The sequence below is a fragment of the Cucurbita pepo genome, chromosome 17 (assembly GCF_057944985.1).
Source record: "Cucurbita pepo subsp. pepo isolate OVF chromosome 17, ASM5794498v1, whole genome shotgun sequence".
NCBI classification, from domain to species: Eukaryota; Viridiplantae; Streptophyta; class Magnoliopsida; order Cucurbitales; family Cucurbitaceae; genus Cucurbita; species Cucurbita pepo.
The window spans coordinates 3,575,770-3,601,731 of NC_141814.1; the positions used below are offsets into that span (position 1 = coordinate 3,575,770).

At 37.2% G+C, this 25,962-nt stretch overlaps 4 protein-coding genes, 1 long non-coding RNA gene and 1 other non-coding gene across 6 annotated transcripts; 2 read left to right on the plus strand and 4 right to left on the minus strand.

Moving 5' to 3' along the window:
- Positions 1 to 889: 889 nt before the first annotated feature.
- Positions 890 to 4,445, minus strand: LOC111778511 (NAD(P)-binding Rossmann-fold superfamily protein). Its single transcript, XM_023658391.2, has 9 exons — positions 4,217 to 4,445; positions 4,012 to 4,098; positions 3,857 to 3,909; positions 3,483 to 3,578; positions 3,268 to 3,345; positions 2,447 to 2,509; positions 2,185 to 2,358; positions 1,888 to 1,983; positions 890 to 1,235 (listed from the first exon to the last, which is right to left on the minus strand). The coding sequence occupies exons 1-9, from the start codon at positions 4,392 to 4,394 to the stop codon at positions 1,155 to 1,157; spliced, it is 906 nt and encodes a 301-aa protein (XP_023514159.2). The 5' UTR covers positions 4,395 to 4,445; the 3' UTR covers positions 890 to 1,154.
- Positions 4,446 to 4,872: 427 nt separating this feature from the next.
- Positions 4,873 to 7,201, plus strand: LOC111778512 (small ribosomal subunit protein uS3x). The gene is made up of 6 exons (XM_023658392.2): positions 4,873 to 5,033; positions 5,136 to 5,283; positions 5,963 to 6,134; positions 6,337 to 6,391; positions 6,483 to 6,614; positions 6,737 to 7,201. The coding sequence occupies exons 1-6, from the start codon at positions 5,004 to 5,006 to the stop codon at positions 6,908 to 6,910; spliced, it is 711 nt and encodes a 236-aa protein (XP_023514160.1). The 5' UTR covers positions 4,873 to 5,003; the 3' UTR covers positions 6,911 to 7,201.
- Positions 5,786 to 6,023, minus strand: LOC147787489 (uncharacterized). Its single transcript, XR_015413142.1, has 2 exons — positions 5,883 to 6,023; positions 5,786 to 5,829 (listed from the first exon to the last, which is right to left on the minus strand). It is a non-coding gene; the product is annotated as an uncharacterized LOC147787489 (long non-coding RNA).
- A 1,763-nt stretch (positions 7,202 to 8,964) lies between the features above and the next one.
- On the plus strand, positions 8,965 to 13,387 carry TRFL6 (TRF-like 6). Its single transcript, XM_087119144.1, has 9 exons — positions 8,965 to 8,986; positions 9,428 to 9,540; positions 10,249 to 10,320; positions 10,455 to 10,623; positions 11,050 to 11,096; positions 11,349 to 12,299; positions 12,489 to 12,782; positions 12,909 to 12,965; positions 13,063 to 13,387. Exons 3-9 carry the CDS (start codon positions 10,261 to 10,263, stop codon positions 13,234 to 13,236), a joined length of 1,752 nt encoding a protein of 583 aa, XP_086975270.1. The 5' UTR covers positions 8,965 to 8,986; positions 9,428 to 9,540; positions 10,249 to 10,260; the 3' UTR covers positions 13,237 to 13,387.
- A 241-nt stretch (positions 13,388 to 13,628) lies between these two features.
- LOC111778515 (vacuolar protein sorting-associated protein 2 homolog 1) lies at positions 13,629 to 20,866 on the minus strand. The gene is given in 6 exon segments (XM_023658398.2): positions 13,629 to 13,924; positions 14,010 to 14,270; positions 15,081 to 15,185; positions 20,110 to 20,159; positions 20,162 to 20,239; positions 20,628 to 20,866. Coding segments are annotated over 6 exon segments (660 nt in total). The 5' UTR covers positions 20,665 to 20,866; the 3' UTR covers positions 13,629 to 13,795.
- On the minus strand, positions 19,119 to 19,258 carry LOC147787490 (small nucleolar RNA Z247). The gene has a single exon (XR_015413574.1). It is a non-coding gene; the product is annotated as a small nucleolar RNA Z247 (small nucleolar RNA).
- Positions 20,867 to 25,962: the final 5,096 nt, after the last annotated feature.

Genomic DNA, 25,962 nt, shown 5'->3' on the forward strand with positions numbered 1-25,962 from the left:
TTGATTTAAAACTATGGGGACCTCATGCATCTTGTATGTTTACGTGCATCAAAATACTTCCCCACTATGATCAATATGAACGCATATACTACGTTGTTATGTTATTATGTACACTAGAATACTATGCGCGCTCTTTTACCTCTATGGTATTCTCTTAGCGTGAATGTACAATAGTTGAATGCCAAGTCCAGAGGTACGTATACGAGCCTACCTAGGGACCATGTGCGCGTACATGAGGCATGTACAGAGAAGTACTACACATCAAATTATGTATGAACTAGAAGTAAAGACCAAAGCAATGCCATGATGTATTTTATGAAAGGATTAATCCCAACCTGATTACTTTATGTCTGCATTTATTAGTTAAATACTCGAGTCACATGCTACTTTTCTATTTAGGTAAGGATAAGACACTCCTATACACACGACTTCATATGTGGTCATGGAAGTAAAGTTAGTGCAACAATGTTACCTATCCTTTAGCTATTGTTAATTTAAATGAATTTATTTTGAACTTACAAGTCCATGGTAACGTTTATGAAATATTTTTCTTAAAGACTTTTCTACCCATATTTACATTTGAATATTTTTAAATGAATTTTTACGTATACTAAACATGTCAGACAAACAGTAGAAACATAAAATAGGATCCAAACATATATAAAGCTATAAAGTATATAGCAAGATAATCTCTCAAAACAGAAACAAAAAAGGAAGAAGAATGTAACTCAAATTACTAACCTATAATTAAGAATAAAAGGTTCAAATCACTACAAAAATTGCATCAAATAATTTACTAAAACATGAAATAAAAGGGTGAAATTAGGAAGAATTTCAATAAAGAATTAAAAAGTAAAAAGAAAACTACCTAGTTTCATGAGACAACTACTTGAAATAATAATATGTTCATATAAAAGTATGGGGCAAAGAGAAATATGTGCTCTATCCAAAAGATCATCTTGATCTTGGCTGATAATGAAAAAAATGGAATTCTTGCTGGAAAGATTTTGACAGTTATTTTTTCAAGCTTAATCACAATGGAAAAGAATGGATTATCCAGAGACCAAGAGCAGATGGTAAGAAGTATTCAGTCTAATATTTTGCAGGCATGATACTTATAGATATATATACACATTCTTACATCTTAAGCATGGTCATTGAGGCTGCTCTGTGTTCTCCAGTAATCTTGCCAAGCATCCTTTCCAATCTGAAACTTGTTCATTTCCATTGGCTACCTGTTGTGACATACAAGCAACACAAAAGTTGAGAATACGATGTATTTAGAGAGATAAAGCGAGAAAAGAAATAATTTGAACTACTAGAGGTTGTTTAAGATCAATATCTTGCATGACCTCGTTTAGAATTTTATATTTCATTGTGAGTGTTTGAGATGAGTTCTAAAAAATTATTATCATGCATTTTTCGAACCAAGTGTAGTTCGATTTTACGTTATCCTAAAAGCGATAATTTTCTTCGTATTGATATCTGTTAATGTCTGGAATAGCTTGCATACCTCTTGATAATTCTTACAAGACAATCGCTTGACCCAATTGAATTATTTTGGTAACAAAAGTAACTAGTAGGATATTAAATTTTGGAGCTCATGGCTCGAACTTAGTTTATCTAAATCTTTGACAATTCTTACAAGACAATCGCTTGACCCGACTCAATTAGTTTGGTAACAAAAGTAAGTTGTAGGATATTAAATTTTGGAGCTCATGGTTCGAACCCAGTCATCTAAATCTTTTACTACTTAAAAGCCATCTCAAACTTAACCTTAATGTATTCTCTCATAACGACTGAATCCCTTACCTCCAATGTTCAAAAGTTAGATGTAATTTATAAAAAGAATCCTTGGTGCTCGGCATAAACGTTAAGTATGGTTACCTCAAACGTGAACCCTCCTTTAGGAACTGCACCAGTAGCTTCAACACAAATGAAGGCGGCATCCTCCTTGCTGAGCGTTCCCGTAGCCGCACAACCCTGAAGGATAGCACAAAAGACGCAATAAAACGATCCAGTAGATGCAAAAATATAATAAAGTGTTTCATCTCTATTGTCAATTCTCAATATCAAGTTTCCATACACTCCCTTGAAAAAACAGCCATGTTTGGATTAGGAAACAGTTATTTACTATGTTAGTCAGCTGTGTTAACAAAGGAACATTTAAGACAGAAGAAGAACCTCTTCAAAGCTGAATCCTTGATTTCCACCAGGTGTGTCTTGCAACAAGCCAGCTCGTATGATGGTGTAAGGAATTCCTGATGCCACTAGAACTGCTTCGTCTTGCTCAGCCAATTTTTTTGCATTGCTTTTGAGAAGAGCTTGGACACCACTAGCACTTCTATAATTGGATAACTGCAACCTTATTAAGTCATGATAATGAAGATAGATCGGAGGAATGAAAAGAAACAAATATTATGTTTGCAAATCAAAGAGACTGGACCTGCGATAAGAGAACTATATGTTGCACTCCTTTCAGGCTTCCAGCATTGGATAAGAAACCTTCCTGGTGATACAGTTATTAACAAACCTAATGAGTGAATTGTCCATCGTGGTTCCCTTTAATAAGGCTCAACAGGAAAAATCAATATATTTACACGAAAGTTTGAACTTAAAGGAGCTCAAATACATGCTCTCATGCTTATAAATTGACAATAAACTAACACTCAATACAAAAAGCTTAAGTTGATAAGCTATGGAATATTCATGTTCTTAACACTCCCTCTCACCGGTGGCCATGTGGGCTTGGAAATTAACACGTGAACCGATAAGTAATTAACAATCTTAACTGAAGAGTAAATGAAATTATACAAATTTGAACAAAACACCTCATACTCTAATACCATATTGAACTACCTCAAGAACTTAAAAGAAGGTTAAGTTATGGATAATTTTTGATCGTTTATTCATATTCATAAAATGTGAACTGATATTCAATCATCGACGTGCTTGCTTAGGAAAATCCAAGAAGAAACTAGCCCAGTAATGTAAGATGATCCACATTCATCCATATACCTTCTAAGTTATCCATAACACCAGGATGGTTTCTAGTATAATTATGATTCCCTTCTATATATTCTTGTTAAGGATATTTAGTAGTAAATTATTTAGGTTTCTTCTGGTAAAATAAAGATGCATCTAAAATTGAAGTAAACATGAGTAAATACAAAAGCAAGATATCATGTTGCCCCGAGCATTTTCGAACAAGGGATAGGGGGAAATTTAGGGGGAAAAGAAGAGCAGATTGGAATCTAATGTGCATACTTTTGGGCATATGATAGTGCGAACTTCTCTCAGAGCTTTCTTCAATGATTGCTCATCTCTTATGTCACCGGCCACTGGCTTTGCACATGAAACGAGAACCACAGAACCAACAGTTCATTTAAGTTCAAACAACGCGAAAGACAGAGAAATAACAGCAAATGTAGCATATTATCAGGATTCTGAATGTATCGTTCCTAAAATCTGAATCCACCAACCTCAACGTACAATCCAAAAGCTTCAAGGGCAGCTTGTTTGTCTTTCACCAGTGCCTTGACTCTCGTTTTTTTCAGAATCAATGACAATATAACCATCTGCATGAGGTATACATGTCACTTGGTTGGATATTGAGCAGTTGATCACAGTGAAAATTACTCATCGTTACACATGACAGTTTCAAGAGGCAAAAACCAAGCAGTTACTAAACGAAATGAAAGATTCTTTCGACTTGGTCTTCTGGCATGGATTCGGCTAACCATAAATCATATTATTCATGTCTTCATTCACATACCAATCGAGTTCGAAGGAAAATTTATCATGCTCATCACAGTTGCAACACAAAACCAAACGACTAAACAACGCAGGAACACACCTGACCCATCTCGGTGTCCCCGTCAGTCACCAAAATTGCATCCCTGATTTCCTCTGTACTAATGGAAAAAAAAAAAAAAAAAAAAAACTCAATCTAAGAAAAAAAAAATGATAAAATCAGAAGACGCATAAAAAAATTGTTCCTATCCACATTACCGCCATATTCATCCTCATCTTTAAGGACAGAATCATCTTTAGAAACAAGGTCAGGCGCCCCATACCATTTCCTTAACTTCGGACCGCCTGAATCAAACAAGAAAGCGAAAACAAACTAAGACAACAGTAAGAATAACTCAAAACAATATCACGAAATTAAAGATTCTCCGCCTTCAAATTTGTTTGTACTGAATTTGAAGTGCACCTTCAATGTAGTCAAGAATTTGATCCATGAAGCCGATTTTCTTCTTGGCAAAGCAGCAAAGCCGTTCGTGCCTTCTCGAGATGAAGAAGTACGGAGAGGAATTTTTCCATTTGAAAATTGGATTGAATTCAGTGATCGAACTGGGAGCGACGCTATGGAGAAGAAGATTGCTGACCATTTGGCAGAGGTTCTTCGCTTTCTATAATTTCTCTGGTCTCGACCAACCACTTCCATTCCCGCTATTTGGAGGGGATAACAATGTGAAATTCCATTCCTACCCTTCAATGTTTGGCTCATTATTATTATTATTATTATTATTATTATTATTGTATTTTTATGGCGTGATATAATATTTTGACCAATTAAATTAAATAAATTTATAAAATTTAAATTATATATTAAAAAAAAAAACAAAATTAAAGTGAATAATTTATAATCCGAACTTTTCAATCAAATATGTTGTATTAATTATAAAAATGTTGTATTAATTATAAAAATTGAATATTTATTTGCTTAAAAAAGAATATTTATTTTATTTTATCTGAAATTCATTAATGTAAATATTTCATTTGGGCTCTTTCACACGGCCCATTAACTTTTGTTGGGCCGACAAGGAAGCTGAAGCCCAATCTTAGAAGTTAAAACCTTTTATTTGAGGATATCTCCTCCCCGAGCTCACAGCGTTTCCTAGGGTTTTATTCATCTTCAACCTAGAGAGTACACGCAGAAGAGCGGTGAACGGCGACAGCTCCAGCTCCAGCTCCAGCTCCAGCTCCAGCAACCAAACATGGCAACTCAGATGAGCAAGAAGCGAAAGGTTAGTATTGGATTTGATTCTTGCTTTTATCTTTTTCACGTGGCGCGCTATATTCTGACCATTTTGATGGTTTCGGAACTTATTTGATTCAATCGGATATAGTTTGTGGCCGATGGAGTGTTCTTTGCTGAGCTTAACGAAGTTCTCACCAGAGAGCTTGCAGAGGATGGATACTCTGGAGTTGAGGTTAGGGTCACTCCCATGCGGACTGAGATTATTATCAGGGCTACTCGTACTCAAAATGTTCTTGGTAAGAGGCCTTTTCTCTTATAGAGTTGATTATGTAGCTTGCGAATTTTGGGAATGATTTGGGAAAACAGGAGTTTGATTTTGTTTCATTTCAAGTTACTGCTACAAGTACCTTTTATTTTTTTACTTTTATTCTTTGCACCTCTTTCTTTAGTTTTACTTTTTTGCATCAGATTGTTCAAGTTCGTAATCATTCTATGATTCTTTTAAAATTCTCACGAGGTGGAATCTCGAATTTTTAGGATTTGTAGAATTGTAGAGAGGCGTATGGAATTGTGTTGATGTGTTAGTGATTTGAGACTTGATAAGACCACATGGGTTGTTTGTTCTTGCATTTAACTTCAGGAAATAAAGCGACTTGGAGGTTAAGTACGATGTTCAGTTCAATTGTGTTTGTTGGTGCTGATAGCTTGACATAGTTACAGTTTTCTTCGTTAAGAGGGTTTTGGAGCTGTTTGATTGATTTAGTTTTTGAAGTTTAATATTTTTGGGGGATATAGATATGGATGTTATTTACTCTGTTGAATTGATAATGCATGTAAAACATCTTACTTCCATTGATTTGAATTTGATTTAAGAGGTCGGATATATCAATATTACCTGTTGGGTATTTTAATTTTGGTGTTGCTACTATTACTTATGGATCCGGTATCTGACTATACCTTCAATTACGGCTTCAGGTGAGAAAGGACGAAGAATTAGAGAATTGACATCTGTTGTTCAGAAGCGTTTCAAGTTTCCTGAAAACAGTGTTGAGCTATATGCCGAGAAGGTCAACAACAGAGGACTCTGTGCCATTGCTCAAGCTGAGTCTCTTCGCTACAAGCTTCTTGGAGGCCTTGCTGTGAGGAGGTATGTACAGAAATTGTGGGTGCTATTATGGTGTGCGTGTTTCAGTTTCTAGTTTGGTTGGTAACTTTCAATCTTACCGTGTGATGAAAATGTTCTTTGTGGATGGATACTGATTGTCAGGGTTGGGACTGTCTTGTCAACCGGCTTAGAACCTTATTTTGGTCATCACTTGTATTAAGCGTTACTCTTTAAATTTTTTCAGGGCTTGCTATGGTGTTCTTAGATTTGTCATGGAGAGTGGAGCTAAGGGATGTGAGGTCAGCAATGACACTGGTTCCTGATGTTTTCGAGGAATAACTATCTAGCTTATTCCATTTTTATTAAGTTATGTTCTTCTGTACTATGCAGGTTATTGTCAGTGGTAAGCTAAGGGCTCAGCGTGCGAAGTCCATGAAATTCAAGGATGGATACATGATTTCATCTGGACAGCCAGTGAAAGAGTACATTGACTCTGCCGTGAGACACGTTCTCCTTAGACAGGTCAGTATCATCTCAGGACGAGGGAGCCTCAGGCTTTGATGCTGATCGTATTACAATTTCTTTTAAAACATTTGTGGGTGGTTCTGTTTATTAATGGGTGTCTCTGTTTGTTCAATTTACAGGGTGTTCTGGGTATCAAGGTCAAGATCATGCTTGATTGGGACCCGAAGGGCAAGCAAGGTCCACCGACGCCCCTCCCCGATTTGGTTACTATCCATACTCCCAAGGAGGAAGAGGAGTTCATTAGGCCCGCGGCTGTGATTCCAACAGCCGAGATAGAGGTTGCAGCAGCTTAAGGAAAGAAGAGCAAGCAGGAGGGAAGGAAGGGCTGAACTAGTAGTCTAGTGTTTCTATTACAATATCATTTGTTTCTTTCAGAAAATGGAATTCTAAATTTTGAAGTCGTTTTTGTTGTGTTTTGAGTTATGATTTTGGCATGTTTTTGTTACCAAGTATTCACGCCAACCTTGTTACCTTACTTTACATTAGAACCCCCTAGTGTTTTATCGTAAATCTTAATCTACTGTTGTAAAATGAGCCAAAAAATCCCACATTTATTGTGTTATCTTAATCTGTTTTTATGCCTATTTCCTCTGTTCTTTCTTAGTTCTATTTGTTAGCTGTGGGCAACTGCCATACTGATCTGGAAGAGGGAGATACACCCTCATTGTACCATATTGAATAGCATTGTTTAAGGATTTGGTGTCGAAAACTCGTATCGTGGTTTGGTCCCATATGAGGATAAGTTTGGGCTTCTACATATTCGACTGAAGCCATATTGAGGAGCCCAAATTATAGATTGACTACACATGTTTAATGCCCCACGAAGAGTGACAATTGTTGTGTACGGTTAAGGAGTCTCAAGAAACCGTACACGACAATTGTCGAGATGCACGTATCAACATGTAGTGAACTTAAGTGAAATGAAGAGGTATTCGACGAATGAATTAAGGTTAAGATTAAGATTGTGAGTTCAAATTTAAGTTATTGTGTTAACAATATTTAAATTTTTCTTTTTTCACACAGGATCATCCAAATGTGAAAGGGATGTGGATTGTGTGATAGGAGTAGGAGAAGAAACTCCTACCGAGATGACATCAAACACTTTTGAGCAAGTGGAAGAGGATGTCTCATAACCACCACCATTCAATGCCTACAAGGGAGATGTTGGAATATGACATGGTGGAAACGCCAACCAGGCAAAACGTCGTCACGACTAGGGAAAGAGAAAGAGAACTTCATTTTATTCAAAAATAATTCACGTTGTACAAATAACGATAGATATGCAAATAGCTTGACAAGCTACCATGTCTTGCATCGTGGCCGAAGGACAAGGACAAATGTGAAATGGTCGAAAAAAAAAAGTAATGACCAACTTAAGCAAATTGCTGACTCATATGATAGTGACAAGGTGCACCTCGTTGATATTTTTTGCTTCAATACTAGAAGATGAGATATTGCACTAGCGGGGACTCGCCCTAAATAGCACAGGGATTTCTAGTTTAAACGAGGAAAGAGGGAAGGAATGGAGCGAGATTTCTCCCTATTAGGGGCTAGGGACGGGATAATCTCTATCCCCATCCTCGCCTAGTTCCCCGACCCGTCCTGTCCATTTCTAAGTTTTATATATTTCCAAAGATGAAAAGAATATTATATATTCCATTCTAAATTTCAACCGTGTTCCCATAAATTTAATCTATTGCTTCCATCCATTTTGTGTAATAAGTTTTTTAATGGTTGCATTAGTTTTTGGGTGAATCCCGTCAAAATAAATGAAAATTTTGGTGGGAATGGAAACAGGGAAGACTTTCTCGTCCCAATTTTGGTGGGAATGGAAACAGGGAAGACTTTCTCGTCCCTACCTCGCTCTCGTAGACATCTTTATGCATACATCAGCCAGGTAAGAATGAGTGATCAATCCGACCTCGACGTTTTCTTCATGAATTTTGCCAAAAATTGAATTTACATATGATATTAAGTATAAAGTATCTTCCCAATTGAATATAAATAAAACTCTATAATGAGAGGGAGATATGCGACGAACCGTTCCGGACGCGAGGGGTACAACTAAAGTGAATTTGAGGAAACATTTTGGAGTCCGGGAGTAGTAGAAAAACAGCGTGCTGAAAAAGCCAAGGCCGAGAAAGATACCCTATTTCGTGTGCACGTATAATCCGAATTTATTTTTATTTTTATTTTTTAATTTTCTTAATGTACAAGTTTCTCTCTCTCTCTCTCTCAATTTCGATTTTCTTCGATTTTGCGATTGTTCGACTGCGAAAAAGGTTTCGTGAATAACCCCAATACTGTCTCTTTCAGTTGATTTCCCGGTTTCACTGGTTGAGTCTACTCGACTTTCACTTCATTCTATGGTAACCCCCTATGAACTTCATTTCTTTCTGGTGATTTTCTGCTATTTTATCGTTTCCATCACTGTTTATGTGTTTTTCTCTGTAACTCGTTTGGGATTGACTAATTTGTTGGAATTCGGTGCATTACGATTGATAGAGGAGCTCTCTTGGTTGATTTGTTCACCGGAATTTTATGAAATTTTCGGTTTCTGATCAAATTGGATTTGAATTTGTTTATGTTAGTGTAATAAAGATTCTTGAATTTGTGCTTATTACTGTGTAGTTCAAAGTTTGATTTACATGTGGTTGATTGAGGAGTGTTCTTTTTCATGCTCTCTTGATACAGATGTTATGTTAGTTTGAATTCTTTGTTTATTTGTTTATTTATTTATTTCTTGTCTTCTTTTGGGGGTTTCAGTTTATGTATTTGAGTTGCATGTGGTGGATTTTCCATGGGAACAGTGGTTGGATTTGTGGAGAATGAAGGGAAGATTGTTGATAGCGGGATCCTGCAGGATGTCTCAACTCTTTCTCCAAATCAGATTGCCGACCCAGTTGTGTACAAACTTGTTCGGGTATCTTTTTTTGACTTATTTGGTTTGAACTTAGAAGATTGATTTTCTTGTTTGATGGAGTTTCATTCTTTAGCTACTAATGGCGAATTCTGCATCTTTGGTACAATAATGTCCGACCCATACCCGAGTATAATCTCTCGTGATTGAATAGAACCTCTAGGTTTTGAACTGTTTATGGTGCAATCTATCCATATTCGCAAGTTACTGATTGGTGGCTTTATAAGCTTTTAGCTGATAGCATCATTCTGATTGGAGTACTCTATGCAGGTTAAAGAATACCATCATACTCATAGAGATGTCCATTGATGAAGGTACTGAATGGATGTCTGAAAATAAACATGTTTCAGATTAATATCTTTGGGGAAATAAGAAGGATGAGTTCAATCCATGGTGGTCATCTACCTAGGATTAATATCCGACGTGTTTCCTGTCAACCAAATGTAATAGGGTTAAGCGGTTTTCTGGTGAGATTAGTCAAGGTGTAGACAAGCTGGCCCGGACACTCACCCGTATAAACCAAAGAAAATAAAAGGCAAATTGTTTCCTACTGTGAGGATCAAGAAAATAAACGAGTTCTCTTATATCCAAATTATGTTTTGTATAGCAACTGTTCTTATGTATGTCAAGTTAGTAACACATTAGGTCGGATTGTCACTTTGGTACAGTGGAACAACCTTTTTTTTTTTTTTTTTTAATTTTTTTATATAGCTTGAAGACAACATGGAATATACATCAGGTTTTGTAATTTCGTTAAAAATCTTCAAATATCTGTGGAAGAAGGTACATGATCTCATCATTTTCATCAGTGTTGTAGTGGAGATTGCAATACTAGTATCAATTGCCTTTTCCTTTTCTTTTCACATTCCATAATAGTTTTCATTTAAACTTCTCATTCGCTTTGTATGTCAATCTAGGTTGATGGTGATGGCAGATTCGTTCCTGCCACGGATGATGAAGTAATGGAGGTTGAGGATTTACTAGAAGATGACAAGAGTGAAAAAGTGGAAGATGCAGGACAAATTGTAGAATGCGTACCCACTGAAGGCACTTTATTTGGGAAGCCTCATGTCGAAATTTCAAATGGTTGTTTTTCCTTTTGGTTTTGCCTCTTTGTTTTTTGCTATTATAATTACTCCTTAGTGTGTCCTTTCTAGAATAGGATGTATTGAACACTTTCAATCTTCAGTGTGTTATTTTTATGGGGAGTGGCGTTAAATCGTGATTAGATTTTCATTTTTACTTCGTCTGTCAACCCTACATTCTCAAATAATCTTCTCCCATTCTTGCTATAGGTTGCTAGTCATATCATATAAACATGGTTATGATGATCATATCTGTTATTGGTCATGTGCATCGATAATTTTATACCTTTTGAGTTGCACTGGTCCAATTGGATTGTTCATACCTTAGAAAGATTATACACACTTCATGTTGTCAACTTGGCTCAACGTGTTCCTTTCTTTTTTGTTGACTTTGGCTTATGATGTCTGCATTGTTGAGATATGGCAGGTTTGCCACAATCTGAAGGTGATGCAAGGTATACTGCCCGATTGGAGGTACAAAATTTGCTTTCTTATGATATGAAATGTTTTTATTGCTTGGAGTGCTAAAGGAAATTTGTTATAAGCTATAATAATTGTTAATATTTCTTACCGTTCTCTGTTTATTTGTCTTAGATGGATTTCACTCTCTTCTCAAGAAATCTTTAGATTTTCGTCGTTTTCTCCTAGTGTGAAGCGTGTTTTTTAGTAGCTTCCTTATTGAGTCACTAATAATTTAAACTGATTTTTCCTTTCAATGTCGTGTAGTACATTGAGGAGGTATTGCAAAAGGTGAAACAGGAAGAGCGGCTTCGCTTAGCATGTGGATCGCTTAACTATCCTTCTGCTTACGTGGATGGAGACAGGAAGGGTTCTGATCAGCATGGTAGATTGCCTGTTACTGATGAGAAGTTCCAATCTCAAATTTCACTGCAGGAAATTTCTCACTGCTCTTCAAGTTTGAATGAGAATCATGGGAATGAACATGGGAGTCTGGCCAATTTCTTAAAGCATCCAGACAAATCAGTGGAATCCGAATCCTCAGATGCCATTTGCACGACGTCTAAGCCCGACTTTTCCATGTTAAAGGGGGACATATGCCTGGATAATCTCTCAATCAGAGAGCTCCATGAATGTTTCAAAGCAACTTTTGGGCGAGACACTACGGTTAAAGACAAATCGTGGCTTAAGAGGAGAATTGCTATGGGATTGACCAACTCATGCGACATTCCAGCCTCATCTTTTATAATTAAGGAAGGCAAGTTTGTTGAAGAAAGTTCCCAAAATGTGGTGGGCGTGTCCACCGTTCCAACTGCAGAAGCTTTGAATATTGAATGCAGTGGTTCACCGACAACTTATTGTTTGGAAACTAAGGACCATCATCACGTTGAGGAAATTGAACTTGATCATGGAATTGAAGATCAACATGAAGAGAGAGCTGCTGTTAAAAGAATTCGGAAGCCCACGAGGCGGTATATTGAAGAGCTTTCTGAAGTGGAGTCAAGAGAGTATGTCCCAAAGGTGATAAGTTTGAATAAAAGTTCTGTATCTGATGGCGTATCTGCTAATTCTATTGAAAGACCTAGTAAGAAAGTCTGTTCAGATAGGGGAAGAACTGTCATAACAAGATTGGATTCACTTGGTGGATCTGGCGTACAAGTTCCATGTGTTTCGAGAGTTCGAAGGAGTCGGCCAAGGAAAGACATCGTAGCCCTTGTGGTATGTGTTTAGGCCTATTTAAGTTAATGTTTTCCGTTCTTCAGTATATGGATAGGGATCGAACACCCGACTAGTTTAAATTTTGAAAAGTGGTGATCCCTTCTTTTGAATGGCTAGTTTATGGTTACTCATACTAATAATTGTTTGGATGGCTTCTGACTGCTGGGTTATTCTATTTTTTTGGCTCAGTTTACCCTTCCAGATAAAGATCAGAATCCTTCGGTCAAGGACACGAACACGAATGAAGTGGAGGAGAAGAATTTGGAGGAGAAGCCAACAGATTCTGGCGATGCATCAGATGATAATGCAATAATTGTTCCAACACCAAAAGGTGGATCAAGGAGGAAGCATCATCGCGCTTGGACTCTTGTCGAGGTCATCAAATTAGTAGAGGGCGTGTCGATATGCGGGGCTGGGAGATGGTCTGAGATCAAGAAACTTTCTTTTTCATCATACTCGTATCGTACATCAGTTGATCTCAAGGTGCATTTACTCGTAAACTAAACCAGAATTCCCAAGATCGTAGGGGGCTGTGCATTTGGGAATCATGCGTATTGATTATTATCTTTTATGTTGTTGTTTAGCTGAAAATAGGTTTCTATTTTGTAGGATAAATGGAGAAACCTGCTCAAGGCTAGCTTTGCGCAGACGCCTGTTGGTGAAGGGGTAAGTGTTCGATTGAATATCACTCGCTGTCTTTGATTATGCACCCATCATCGTTATGTTATATACTTTAATCATCATTTTTGAATAATCAATGTAGATGAGTTCTCGGAAACATGTGTCGGTGTCGATTCCAGAACAGATATTGTTACAGGTGAGGGAGCTTGCTGAGATGCATGCTCAAATTCCTCCTTCAAACCATGGACAAGGCAAATTGGGTGGAGTTAGTAGTGGGAGCAATATCCACGAGATAAGTCCGGCAGTGTGCTTGTAACATTGTAAATAACACAAGCTTGTCTTATTTTTTTTTTCTTCACCCCTTGAAAAACAAACCAAAAACAAAAATCTTGATATCTGAATCCTGTAGCAACAACTGTTCGTTGCTCGTGGCGAATTATAGGAATTTCTTGAGCTTTGATCATCAATTTTTGTTTACGAGATGCTTTTATGGCTCCTACAACTTCTTAAACTCCACTTGTGCCTAAATTTCTGATGTAAGAGCCAAGTTTGTTTTGGATCCGTTTAGCTCCCCAATTGAGAGGCAGGGCCAGAAAACATGGTTTGATAACTCGATTTCGTGTCCGAATAAGATCATCCAAATATGAACCCAGAATGCTTCTAGGCTTCTTGCTTAAAGGCTTAAAATTTGTAAAAGAGAGAATTACCTGATCACAAATGCTAAATACTTTCACATTTCTCCAAACAAGAGATCATACTTGTCAATATATCAGCCAAACACAAACTTGGATGAATAGAGTTCAAATATAAGCAATACATGATTTAATTTTATATTATCGGAGTGTTATTATTTCCCCATTATTATTGGAGGATACCTACATCTTTCTCAAGTTGTCCAGCCTAGCCTGCAAGTCACTGTCAATTCCAGTATCTTCGGCTTCTGCTTGGGCAACCCTATTATTTGCAGTTGACACTGACACAGAAGCTGAGGGTGCGTTCACAAGCTGAATGTGAGCAAAAAGATCGTGTTTAAATTACCCTTCCCACGATAATATATGGACCATTGTGAAAAAATGTGGGCATGTTTACCTCCGAGTTGATATCAATTCCAATCTCATCGAGCACCTGACTTACAAGCTCTTCTGTCTCCTCTTCTTCTTCATCTCCTTCAAAAGCATCGTCAAGAGCATCTGCCATCATTTCAGATGTCATTTCCATCTTCTCATTCTGCCTCTCAAACTCTTGCATTATCTTCTGCAATGCCGGCAAGTTCATCTGCCTATTCATCTGGCCCATTGCCTTAGTAACACCCTTCATGGCTTCTCCCATAGCTTGAGTTGATTTCAGAGTCTGCAGAAGCAAGCAATTGGAGCTAAATTTGAATAATCACAACTGTAGAAATTGTGTCAATTGGTTAAAAAACAGCTGTATATCTTTATGGTCTAAAAAAGAATGTAAGAATTCGTTTGGGAATGTGTGTATGTATATATATCAGAACATTTAGTAGTTTTTTTCTAACGTTGAAAACTCCTCTTACAATGATGAACAGTTTCTTCAAATACACAATGACATTTCCTCTTTTTAATGGATATAGCCCACTTGTTTCATAAGAAATAATGGAAAATTCTAATTATTTAGTAGTGCATTTCAACAGACTCTGATGCAGAACGAGACATATTAGATTTCTTTTGAGTTCTTGGTACTTAGAGAAGTGTGAAATTCGTGAATCCATTATAGGAAGAAATTCAAAAAACCTTGAAGCTAGAAAATAGAATTCCCTAAAATTCCCAGCTTTGTTCAAATGTTGCTTTTGTGAAACAACAAAACTAGAGGATGCGAGTGATATTAAACTAATATTAAAGCATTTTGTTATTTGGTTTTAATTACGTGGGAAGAAGATTGTAAAATAATTCTTTTCTTTTCATGTATTCAGCACATAAGCACACCTGACGAGCTGTAGAAAATTATAACCATAAGCTTTCAGTTAGACTTTCAGAGCTCATCTATCAGGAATGACTACACCTCATCCTCCTAGTACATCAAATCAATAATTGTAATCCAAAAATTTGTAGATCAGCAGTAATTGTATTTGCTCTGATGAAAATGAAACATGAGGGGCAATAATACTCATGGTTTTGAAGAAAAGTGTACATATAATACCTGAATTCTCAATGCCACGCCCTGGAGCTGTGATTTTAGTTTATAAAACTTTTCAATCTGATGTCGTGTCCTGATAAGATCTTTGGCCATTATTTTAACAGCTCCCTGCAAAAGACAAATGGAATCAAGGAAATTGTGCGGAGTTGATGATGGCAATCCATCGCCCTGCCTAAAGAATAAAAAGAATGGAAGGCTAGCTTTCGACTCAAAGTGTAGAAGCACGCTTACTTCTGTTAGATTGAATGGCACGATGACCTATATGGGTCACGACCTCATGTATTTATAGATGCGTATAATGAAGATTACATTCCAAATCTATGATTTGGTAACAAACCATAAAATCATAGATTTGGTAACAAACCCTTCAAATCATAAACTAGTAAATCTTAGACTATTTTAGTATATACAGTTATGATCTATTTTAGGTTTAACACCCCCCCTCAATCTGGACGATGTACTACTAAGTTCAGATTGCGCCTAAAATAGCTAAAAGAAGGAGCTGGCAGTGGCTTTGTCATGATATCGGCGAGCTGATCCTTGGAAGATATGAGTCGAACATCAAGCTGACGAGTCGATACTCGTTCACGAACGAAGTGATAATCAACCTCAACATGCTTCGTCTGTCGATGAAAGATTGGATTGGCGGATAGGTAGGTGGCACCAATGTTGTCACACCATAGGCTAGGCGCTCGCGCTTGCGAGATCCCGAGCTCACGCAAGAGAACTTGGATCCAAATTAATTCGGCAGTGGCATCAGCAACCGCCTTATATTCGGCTTCCGTACTAGAACGAGAAACTGTCGATTGTTTCCTCGAACTCCAAGAGATAAGATTGCCACCAAAGAAGATCACATAGCCTCCAGTGCTTCGACGATCATCAGGATTCCCAGCCCAATCAGCATCTGAAAAGGCACTCAACAAATCAGTGCTGGACTTTGTAAGACACAAACCCATATCAATAGTGTCATGTAGATAACGGAGAATTCGTTTGACTGCCGCCCAATGTATAGAAGTCGGAGAGGACATGAACTGACACACTCTGTTGACACAGAAGGATATATCAGGACGTGTCAGAGACAAATATTGGAGAGCACCAACGACACTTCGATAGCGAGTAGTATCCTCAGGTGAGAGCTTTTCACCACCATTCAATAACAACTTCTCACTGGGAAGCATAGGTGTGGGCACACCTTTGGAGGTGAGCATATTGGTTCTGGCTAATAAATCTCGAATGTATTTATGTTGTGTCAGAATAAGTCCACTAGAAGTATGGCGGACCTCAATCCCAAGAAAATAACTCAAAATACCAAGATCCTTGACGGCAAAATCATCCTGAAGCTGTGTAAGAAGTTTCTCAGTAGCCGTAGAAGATGAGCTGATGATAATAATATCATCAACGTAGATGAGAATATACATCTGAATGCCCGTTTTGTTAAAAATAAAAAGAGAGACATCAGCCTTTGAAGGTGTAAAATCCAGCTGTAATAGTTTGGAGCTAAGGCGAGAAAACCAGGCACGCGGAGCTTGTTTAAGGCCATAAAGCGACTTATCCAGCTTGCAGAGATAACCAGGGTGTTGAGAATCCACAAATCCAGGGGGCTGCTTCATATAAACATCTTCATTAAGAAGGCCATGAAGAAAAGCATTTTGAATATCAATCTGCCGAATAGCCCAACCACGAGAAATAGCAAGAGATAATAAGAGCCGAATGGTAGTGGGCTTAACAACTGGACTAAAGGTATCATCATAATCGACGCCATACTGCTGTTTAAAACCTTTAGCAACCAGGCGTGCTTTGTAGCGATCAATAGAGCCATCTGGCTTTTGTTTGAGTTTGAAAACCCATTTGCAATCAATAACGTTAAGACCAGCACGAGGAGGAACTAAGTGCCATGTCTTATTTTTTTGAAGTGCCTGAAATTCATCATTCATTGCCTGACGCCAGAGGGGATGCTCCATAGCAGTAATATGTGAAGTAGGTTCAGAGGCAGAAGACCGAGCTACAAGATATGTTACTGTTCCATCTGTACGCACCTTGGGTTTTTTGATATTGTGCTTCAATCGAGTACCATACGGATGAGTAGTAGGTGCAGGATCCACATTTGAGGGGACGGCCGTATCAGCCGTTGCGAGGGGAGCAACCGATGCTACAGCAGTTGGTTGACCAACGGCCGAGGATTCGACCGGGCATTGCGCAATATCATCTGCTGGCGGAGAAGCCGATGCCTCAATCATTGGCGGAACAACCAACGCCGATTCGAATGGCAGCGACGCGGAGGATTGTTGCGGCAATTCCGAAGCTGATGTAGACACCAAATTTTCTGCATCCAAAGAGTTAGTAGGCCCAGACATATGCATGTGATCATTCTCCAAATTAGTACTGCTATTACCCAAATGCAAGGTGCACAAATCAGGGGCATTATGCGTCGACTGCATGATTGGGGAAGAATTAGGTGAGGCTCTCTTGAATGGAAAAACATTTTCATCAAATATGACATCTCTAGACATATAGACACGACCAGAATCGGTGTCAAGACACTTATACCCTTTATGTGAAGAACTGTAGCCTAGAAAGACACATTCCTTTGATCGAAAAGAGAGCTTTTGTTTGTTATAAGGACGAAGATGAGGCCAACAGGCACACCCAAAAATTTTTAATAAGGAGTAATTTGGTGGGGTATGAAAAAGAAGCTCTAAGGGGCATTTTTTATCGATGACACGAGTAGGAAGACGATTGATGAGATATGTGGCTGTAAGAAACGCGTCGTCCCAAAATTTAATAGGTACATGAGCATGAGCTAGAAGGGCTAGGCCAGTTTCAACAATATGACGATGCTTGCGTTCAGCAGACCCATTTTGTTGATGTGTGTGAGGGCACGAAACACGATGACCAATTCCAAGGGAACGAAAAAATGTGTTATGAATTTTCTGATATTCCCCACCCCAATCAGATTGAACCCACTTGATTTTAGTATCTAGGAGGCGCTCAACATGAGCTTGGAATTGCAAAAATATACGAGGAGCTTCTGTACGATCATGCATCAAATAGATCCACGAAAATTTACTGAAATCATCAATGAAACTAATATAATATTTAAAACCCCCAACAGATGGAGGTGCAGGGCCCCAAACATCCGAAAAAATAAGTTCCAAAGGTGACGAAGACCTATGGGAAAAACTAGTATATGGTAATCGATGACTCTTTGCTAACTGACACGCATTACAAACTGACAAAGATGACTCACTAGCACACGAAATATTATTTAGACGCAAAATGGATTTTATTACTTGAGATGAAGGATGTCCAAGACGAGCATGCCATTGGGCGTGAGTAGTAGATCTGCTCACCAAGGCGTGCTTGAGATTATCGACATCGGATGGCTTAATAGGATAAAGACCAGATTCACACCTCCCATTTAGGAGACTTTTCCTCGACTGTCGATCCTTTATAGAAAAATGCCAAGGATGGAATTCAAAAAATACGTCATTATCACGAGAAAATTTATGAACAGAAAGAAGATGTTTGGAAATTTCAGGCACATGCAAAATATTACGCAACGCAAGAGGACGAGTAGCAGTATTAATTAGAGAATGACCAGTATGCAAAACACGCAAACCTGCTCCATTGCCGACTTGAACTTGTTCACCTCCATGATAACGTTCACGCACAGCGAGACGATCCAGGTCACTGGTGATATGGTCCGTAGCGCCTGTGTCGCTGTACCAATTTGGGTCAATCTTGTAAGAGGAAGTAGCCGCCAGTGCCGTAGGAGGAGCAGAAGAAGGTTCATCTTGATAGGACTCATCCATCCTATGCCAGCAGCGGATAGCAGTATGCCCCACTTTGCCGCAGATCTGGCAGGAAGGACGAGCAGAAGGGCCACGACGATCACCAGCAGGACGAGAGGGTGCATAACCTTGAGAACGACCACGACCGCGATCCCTACGCCCACGATTCTTCTGCTGACCACCACGACTAGCATAATTGGCAGAAGATCCAAGATTTAACTGAAGTTCAGCCTGGTGTTGTAGTTGGCGAGCTTCATACGTCATTAGATGTGCAAACACATCATCAAGGGTGAGGGCTTCACTCTTGGTAGTCATTGAGGTGACGAAGGGATCATAGTCAGGGCCAAGACCAGCGAGAAGATACGCGATCACATCATCATCCTGCAAGGCAGAGCCGGCGGCGGCCAGCTCGGTGGCTAGCCCTTTGATCTTGCAAAAATAATTTGCAGCAGATTGATCTCGTTTCTTGGACGTGGCAAGCTCAACACGAATCTGAGTAGTGCGAGCACGAGTTGACGATGAAAACATCCGCTGCAGGGTATCCCACGCCTCCTTGGACGTAGTAGCGGCAACCACATCATGAAGAATCTCCTCAGACATGGAGGAGAGAAGGCCGCTAAGGACTTGTTGATCCTGATCATACCACTGATTATAGGCCGGATTAGAGACCAGCTCAGCACCAGCAGCAGTTGAGGAAGGGATCAGCTTGGCAGGTGCAACATTGGTGCCATCGAGGTAGCCCATAAGCTTCGTACTCCGTAGGTAGGGGAGGAGCTGGGCACGCCATATGATGAAGTTGTTTTTGGTTAGACGAATTGTGACAACATGGTGTAGAGGGATTGGATATTGTTTAAGGCCAAAAGTCGCCATGGTAGTTGAGACGGTGTTGGAGATGGTGGATGGAGAGGAGGAAGAAGACATGGCGAGGAGTTTAAAAAATAAACCTTGGCTCTGATACCATGTTAGATTGAATGGCACGATGACCTATATGGGTCACGACCTCATGTATTTATAGATGCGTATAATGAAGATTACATTCCAAATCTATGATTTGGTAACAAACCATAAAATCATAGATTTGGTAACAAACCCTTCAAATCATAAACTAGTAAATCTTAGACTATTTTAGTATATACAGTTATGATCTATTTTAGGTTTAACAACTTCCAGTATAACTAAAGAAATGCTGTCACTAAAGATGTGTCGATGTTAAAGTACAAGTTCTAAATTACTCAACTCACCATCTGTCCTTGTTTAGCATTTTTCTTTATCTCAACAATCAACTTCTTTCTTGAGACTGCAAGCCTTGTCTTTCCCGTTCTATTTCTCTAATGGACTTATCTAGCATCCTCTTGTTCTCCCGCAGAATCTCTGCGCAGGAAACCAAAACAGATTTACAATCTCCAGCCGTCTATTCTAATTTACGCGCGAATTTACTTACACAAGTTAAAACGCATAGAAAAGTATTGATTCCTCGACATCACGAGCAAAATTACAAGTATTGAAATAACAGTTAAGTCATCCACATCAAATTACGTTTCCAGGACTTAACTCCAGATTTAGAAACTCATCACAAGAAATCACGCTATCACAAGAACAAAGCTCCGGAATATAAATTAATAGAGGAGGTAAGAACGCAGAACTTCATCCACATCAAATTGACATTTATAGGACTAAACTCCAGAGAGAAATTCATCACCAACATCTATAACCTATCTCCTGAATATGCATAATTAGAGAAGGTAAGAACGTTACTAACCTGCGGGAGTTTTTCGGCTACCGAAGAGGAAGCTCATACTTGATCGTCAATTGACCAAACCAAAAGATTCGTGCAATTTCCGATCGCGATAAGCTTATTCCTTCTCCTCTTCACCTTCCGTTACTCTGCAAATCTCTCGCTGTTCAAAATCCGTCGACGAATTCCCCGGCGACGGTGAGCTCTCCCCTTGGAGGAGCCACCTTTTCTTCTGGTAGATCGGCAAAAGCAGTTTTAGACTTGTACTGATAGTTCGATTGAAATGTTGAAGGCCGAAGTCCTATATTGGGCCGTTTTGATTATTGGGCCGTCTTGATTATTGGGCTTTCAGTGATTGGATCGTAAATTCAATTCCATAGGCCCATAATTAATGAACCAAGTGGGCTTCGATACAAAGCCCTCTCAGGCAAGGAACTAACCATATTCCTTCCAAATCCCAACGTATAAGATACCTAAATACATACATACATACATATATATATATATATATATATATATATATATATAATTTTAAATATTGCTTGAAAAATATTTTAAATGCAAAAAAAAAACTATTTTCAATTGGAGAGGATTTGGCTGTGGAAATGGATACATACTTTAATATAAACGAAACGAAAATGCTAGACTTCTCCGATCTCGTGGGACCGAGACCTATTAGGACCTGGCCCAAAGGGAATTGGAAATAAAGAGGGATTAAGGAAAGATTTCTCCTTGTTAGCTAGGACCTAGGACCGTCAATTTCTAGATATTGTCTTCTTTGAACTTTCCCTTATGAGCTTCCTTTTAAGGCTTTAAAACACTAAATCCACCCCCCTTCGGGGCCCAGCGTCCTTACTGGCACACCGCCTCGTGTCTACCCCCTTCAGGGAACAGCCTCCTCGCTGGCATATAGTCCAGTGTCTGGCTCTGATACCATTTGTAACGGCCCAAGTCCAAGCCCACCACTAGCAGATATTGTTCTATTTAGGCTTTCTCTTTCGGGTTTACCCTCAAAGCTTTATAAAGGGTGTTACGTTCTCCTCCCCAACCACAACCAATGTGAGATTCTCACATGACATACCACCGTTCTCGAGAAATATATTCATATTGCTACAAACTTTTAAAGGTAATCTCAAATATGAGTAATTTTTTGTTAAAAGCATCAAAGATTAATTGATTGTTTTTATTTGCAATTATTGATTTATCTAATTGATGATTAAATTAGATTCTAATTAAGGATATTATAGTAATTATAATGAGAAAAAAAAACAAAACTTTAAAATGGTGAGGACATCAATAATTATATAATTAAAACTCTAATCTTTTAACAATAAATCATTAACAATCTTATTAAAAAAAATTAAATTTAAAATATATAAGAAAAGTTTTGAAACAGATTACATTGATGATCAAGATCAAGATCAAGAGTAAAGAAAATTTGTTTTTAAACTCGTGTTTTGAATCACTCCACAAGATAACTTGATTGAAACTATTCGTATGACTTTAACATGTAAATTTAAACACAAAAAATGTAAAGGAACAAATTCATGGCTTAGAAAATATAACCGTCATTGTAATATCTCCATGTGGAATTTCCACCCCGACCGTCACAAAAATAAATAAAAAATTTCACGAATATGAAGATTGAAAGAGGTAGCAAGGAGGGGAACAGAAAAAACTTCACCGACCCACCTCGCACCTGTTGAGGATTGATGGGAGGGAGTCTCACATTGGCTAATTTAAAGGACGGTCATTGGTAGCAATGCATACAATCTCCATTAGTATGAGCCTTTTGGAGAAACCCAAAGCAAAATCACGAGAGCTTCCACTCAAAGTGGACAATATCATACTATTATGGAGAGTCGTGATTCCTAACAGCACCGTGCCATCGACATCTCTAAAAGTTACCAATCCGAACAAATGGTCAAATCTCGCAATAGAAAAGTCAACAACAAATTTCAATATTTATTTTTTAAAAAAGTGAATCTGAATTTTGACCAAAACTTGTTTATAAATAAATAAATAAATAAATGTTCAAAGAACAAACCATTTTTGGGTCCATATCAATTTTAGCAATGATTTGGATATAGAAACAGTGAATATTTTTGTCTCTTTGTTCTAATATTAATTATCATTTTTTTAAATAAAAAATTATTTATTAAATTATATATTCCTAATCCAATGACCCATTTTTAACCTAATTTTCAATGACGCTAAATCGGGAAAATTATTCAATGACGCTAAATGTACATTAAAAAATATATCTCGCTCTCGTAATTATTGAATAAAAAATGATTCATCTCCTACATCTAACACGGTAAAATTGTCAGTTTCATTGTGACAGCCTCATCTGATAATTTATATCTCTACATATAACAGTGTAAAATTGCCAGTTTTACTGAGACGATCTCATCCAATAATTTATATCTCCTACATTTAACCGTGCATAATTGTCAGTTTCACTGTGACCGCTTCCTTCAATAATTAATTCCGTTATTAGCGGCAATAGTTTCTTTTAATCATTTGATTTTAGGTTATTATCGATTAAAATTGCGTTCTTTCATAATTGAGTATGAACCCTATGCCAACTTTTGTTAATGGAAGTCACTTTCTCCACGATTTCAATGCTTAACAAATTATAATTGTCGGTTTGAAGCTCACGCAACAATTCATGCATTGAAAATAATCAATGATTCGTATATTTAGGTTCTTTAAGTAAAAGACGTTTTTAAAATAAAGTATTAATAATTAATTAACTATATAGATATTTTAAAAACTTCTTTAAAGGTTGAAGAATATTATTATTATTATTATTATTTTTTTTTTTTTTTTTGAAAGTTTTAGGGATATTTTTTTTAAACATATTATTATTAATTTAGCTTATTTTTTAAAAAATAAAATAAAAAAAGCTTATAACTTTAGTTATTTATTGTTAAACAAAAACAAGAAATCTTCTTGGGATCATAAATAAAAATAAATAAATTAATTAAAACCCATTTTTTCTCTCCACACCCACATTACTTAAAACGCACCGTCTTTTCTTTTTCACAAAGCTGCTCTGTCGCCATTCTCTTTTACTTTTTTTTTTTCTTCTCACTACACCCACATTTTTCGTTTCCCATTAAGGCCCACCTGAAAGTGCTTGAAAGTGAAACGTCGCCCTCTAACTTGGAGGGCAGTTTTGTACTTTTAAACGACACGGTAATATAGTTGCACGTGGCATCGAAGTACAGGTGTCAGAGCACGAGTGGTGGAGTTTTGTATTTGTTTTCGATACTACAAAAATGATTTAATAACCGTTGGATTGAAATTGAAAACTTTTGTGCGGTGGAGATTTTGGTCCAATCAATTATTCTGTGATGAAGATCAGCAGGGGGATCCGAGCGCACGTGTGCATGCGCGACAAGGATGGGACACGATGGCCCAACTCGTCACGTGCGGAGGGAGGAGAGAGAAATAATTTTTTATTTTTTAAATCAAAATTGGTAACCAGTTACCGTAGCACGCTTGGGTGCCAGACTTTGGGGCCCACCACCTTTATTTTCATTTATTACGTCATCAATTTCTATTTTATTTTAATTTTTTTGGATTAAAATTAAATAAGATTCTCATTCTCTATAATATCCTATATTTTATTTTTTTTTCTGTATAATTTTGGCGGTGTTTATTAAATTTGGGTCATTAATTAGGGGAGGAAGAGACACGTGTCTTGGTCTAGTAGGTATACTTTTAATTAATTAGTTTAATAATTCCGCTTCTTCACACCATTAATATCAATCAAATTTTAGTTAATTGAATTAATTAAATCTTATTTCTTAATATAATAAAAAAAAAACATTATATAATATATATATATATATATATATAAGTTTTAGCGATAAAAGAATTAGTAGATATGTCCACGAGACGAACGGGGATAAGAAAGCCTTCCTGTTCCGTCCTATCTTTTATTTCATTTCTTATCTCGAAAAGTTCTTATAGATATTGAGAATTCTCAAAGAAAAATTAACAAAGATCGGGTTTCCAATTTTTTTTTCCATTTATAATAATAAATAATAATTTTATAATATAATTATATTAAATAAATGTTTATAAGTGTGGAGATGCAGGGTTTGGAGTGGGACAGGGGTCGGAGTTGGGGACGGGGATAAAAATTTGTATAACTAACGGAGAGAAATCTTTCACCGTTCTCGATAAATTAAATGGACATCTCAAGTTATATATATATGTACATTCAAATTTTAGCATAAAAGAATTAGTAGAGATATCCACGAGATGAACGGGGATAAGAAAGCTTTTTTGTTCCCGTCGTACCTCTTATTTCATTTCTCATCTCGAAAAATTCTCCAATTATTTCTGTAGAAATCGAGAATTCTCAAATAAGAATTTACAGAGATCGAGTTTCCAAAGTTTTTTTTTCCATTTATAATAATAAATCTAATAATTTTTTAAAAATTCAAAATACAATTTTATAAGTGAGGAGTTGCGGGATTTGGAGTGGGACAGGGGTCGGAGTCGGGGACGGGGACGGAGACAAAAACTCGTATAACTAACAGAGAGAAATCTTTCACCGTTCTCCATAAATCAAATGGACATCTTTAATTATAAAATCAAATCTCCACCCTATTCATGCATCATAATATATTTTAAAATAATATCTACCTAATCAAAAGTATTTGTGTACGTATAATTTATATTGAATGGATCATATAATATATAAATATATCTATACTTCTATGTTTATTGGTTGGTTAAATAATACAATTAAATAGTGTATCCAACTATGATGACATTGACATTGGTTTCAAGTGGATAACTCCAAATATCAATTTAATGCTTAATTAGTGATATGATAGGGTACATCTAAAAATACTTAAACCTAAATCAAATCAATAGATACACTGTATCTTAACGAGTTAAACTATATTTAAGTTGATGACACTAAATAAATTTGTTAATAAATGTCATATAATTTTAATTTGTATTAGAGGGTTTCGAGTACCCATAAAATTTATATTAGAACATTTTAGAAATCTAGATAGAATAAATATTGAAAATGCACATATTCCATAATGGGGCTAAAAAGAACAAACGTCGAAACATATAAATAGCCATACACAAAGGTGTACAATTTGGTAATAATGGGTTATTCTCATTGATTCACTGATTATTCTCTTACTTGCTCTAATGGCTGGCAAACACCAACCGAGAGAGAGAAACGAATGGCTCAAGAATCGACTGGTTCCGAGCAGACTCATGGATTATCGTAGAAGAATATCTTGCTTTCTTAGCTTAGGAAATGACTGAACTCTAAAGACTGTCACTGGGAGGCGAGCTGAGTCACTTGTTTGGTCTTGCA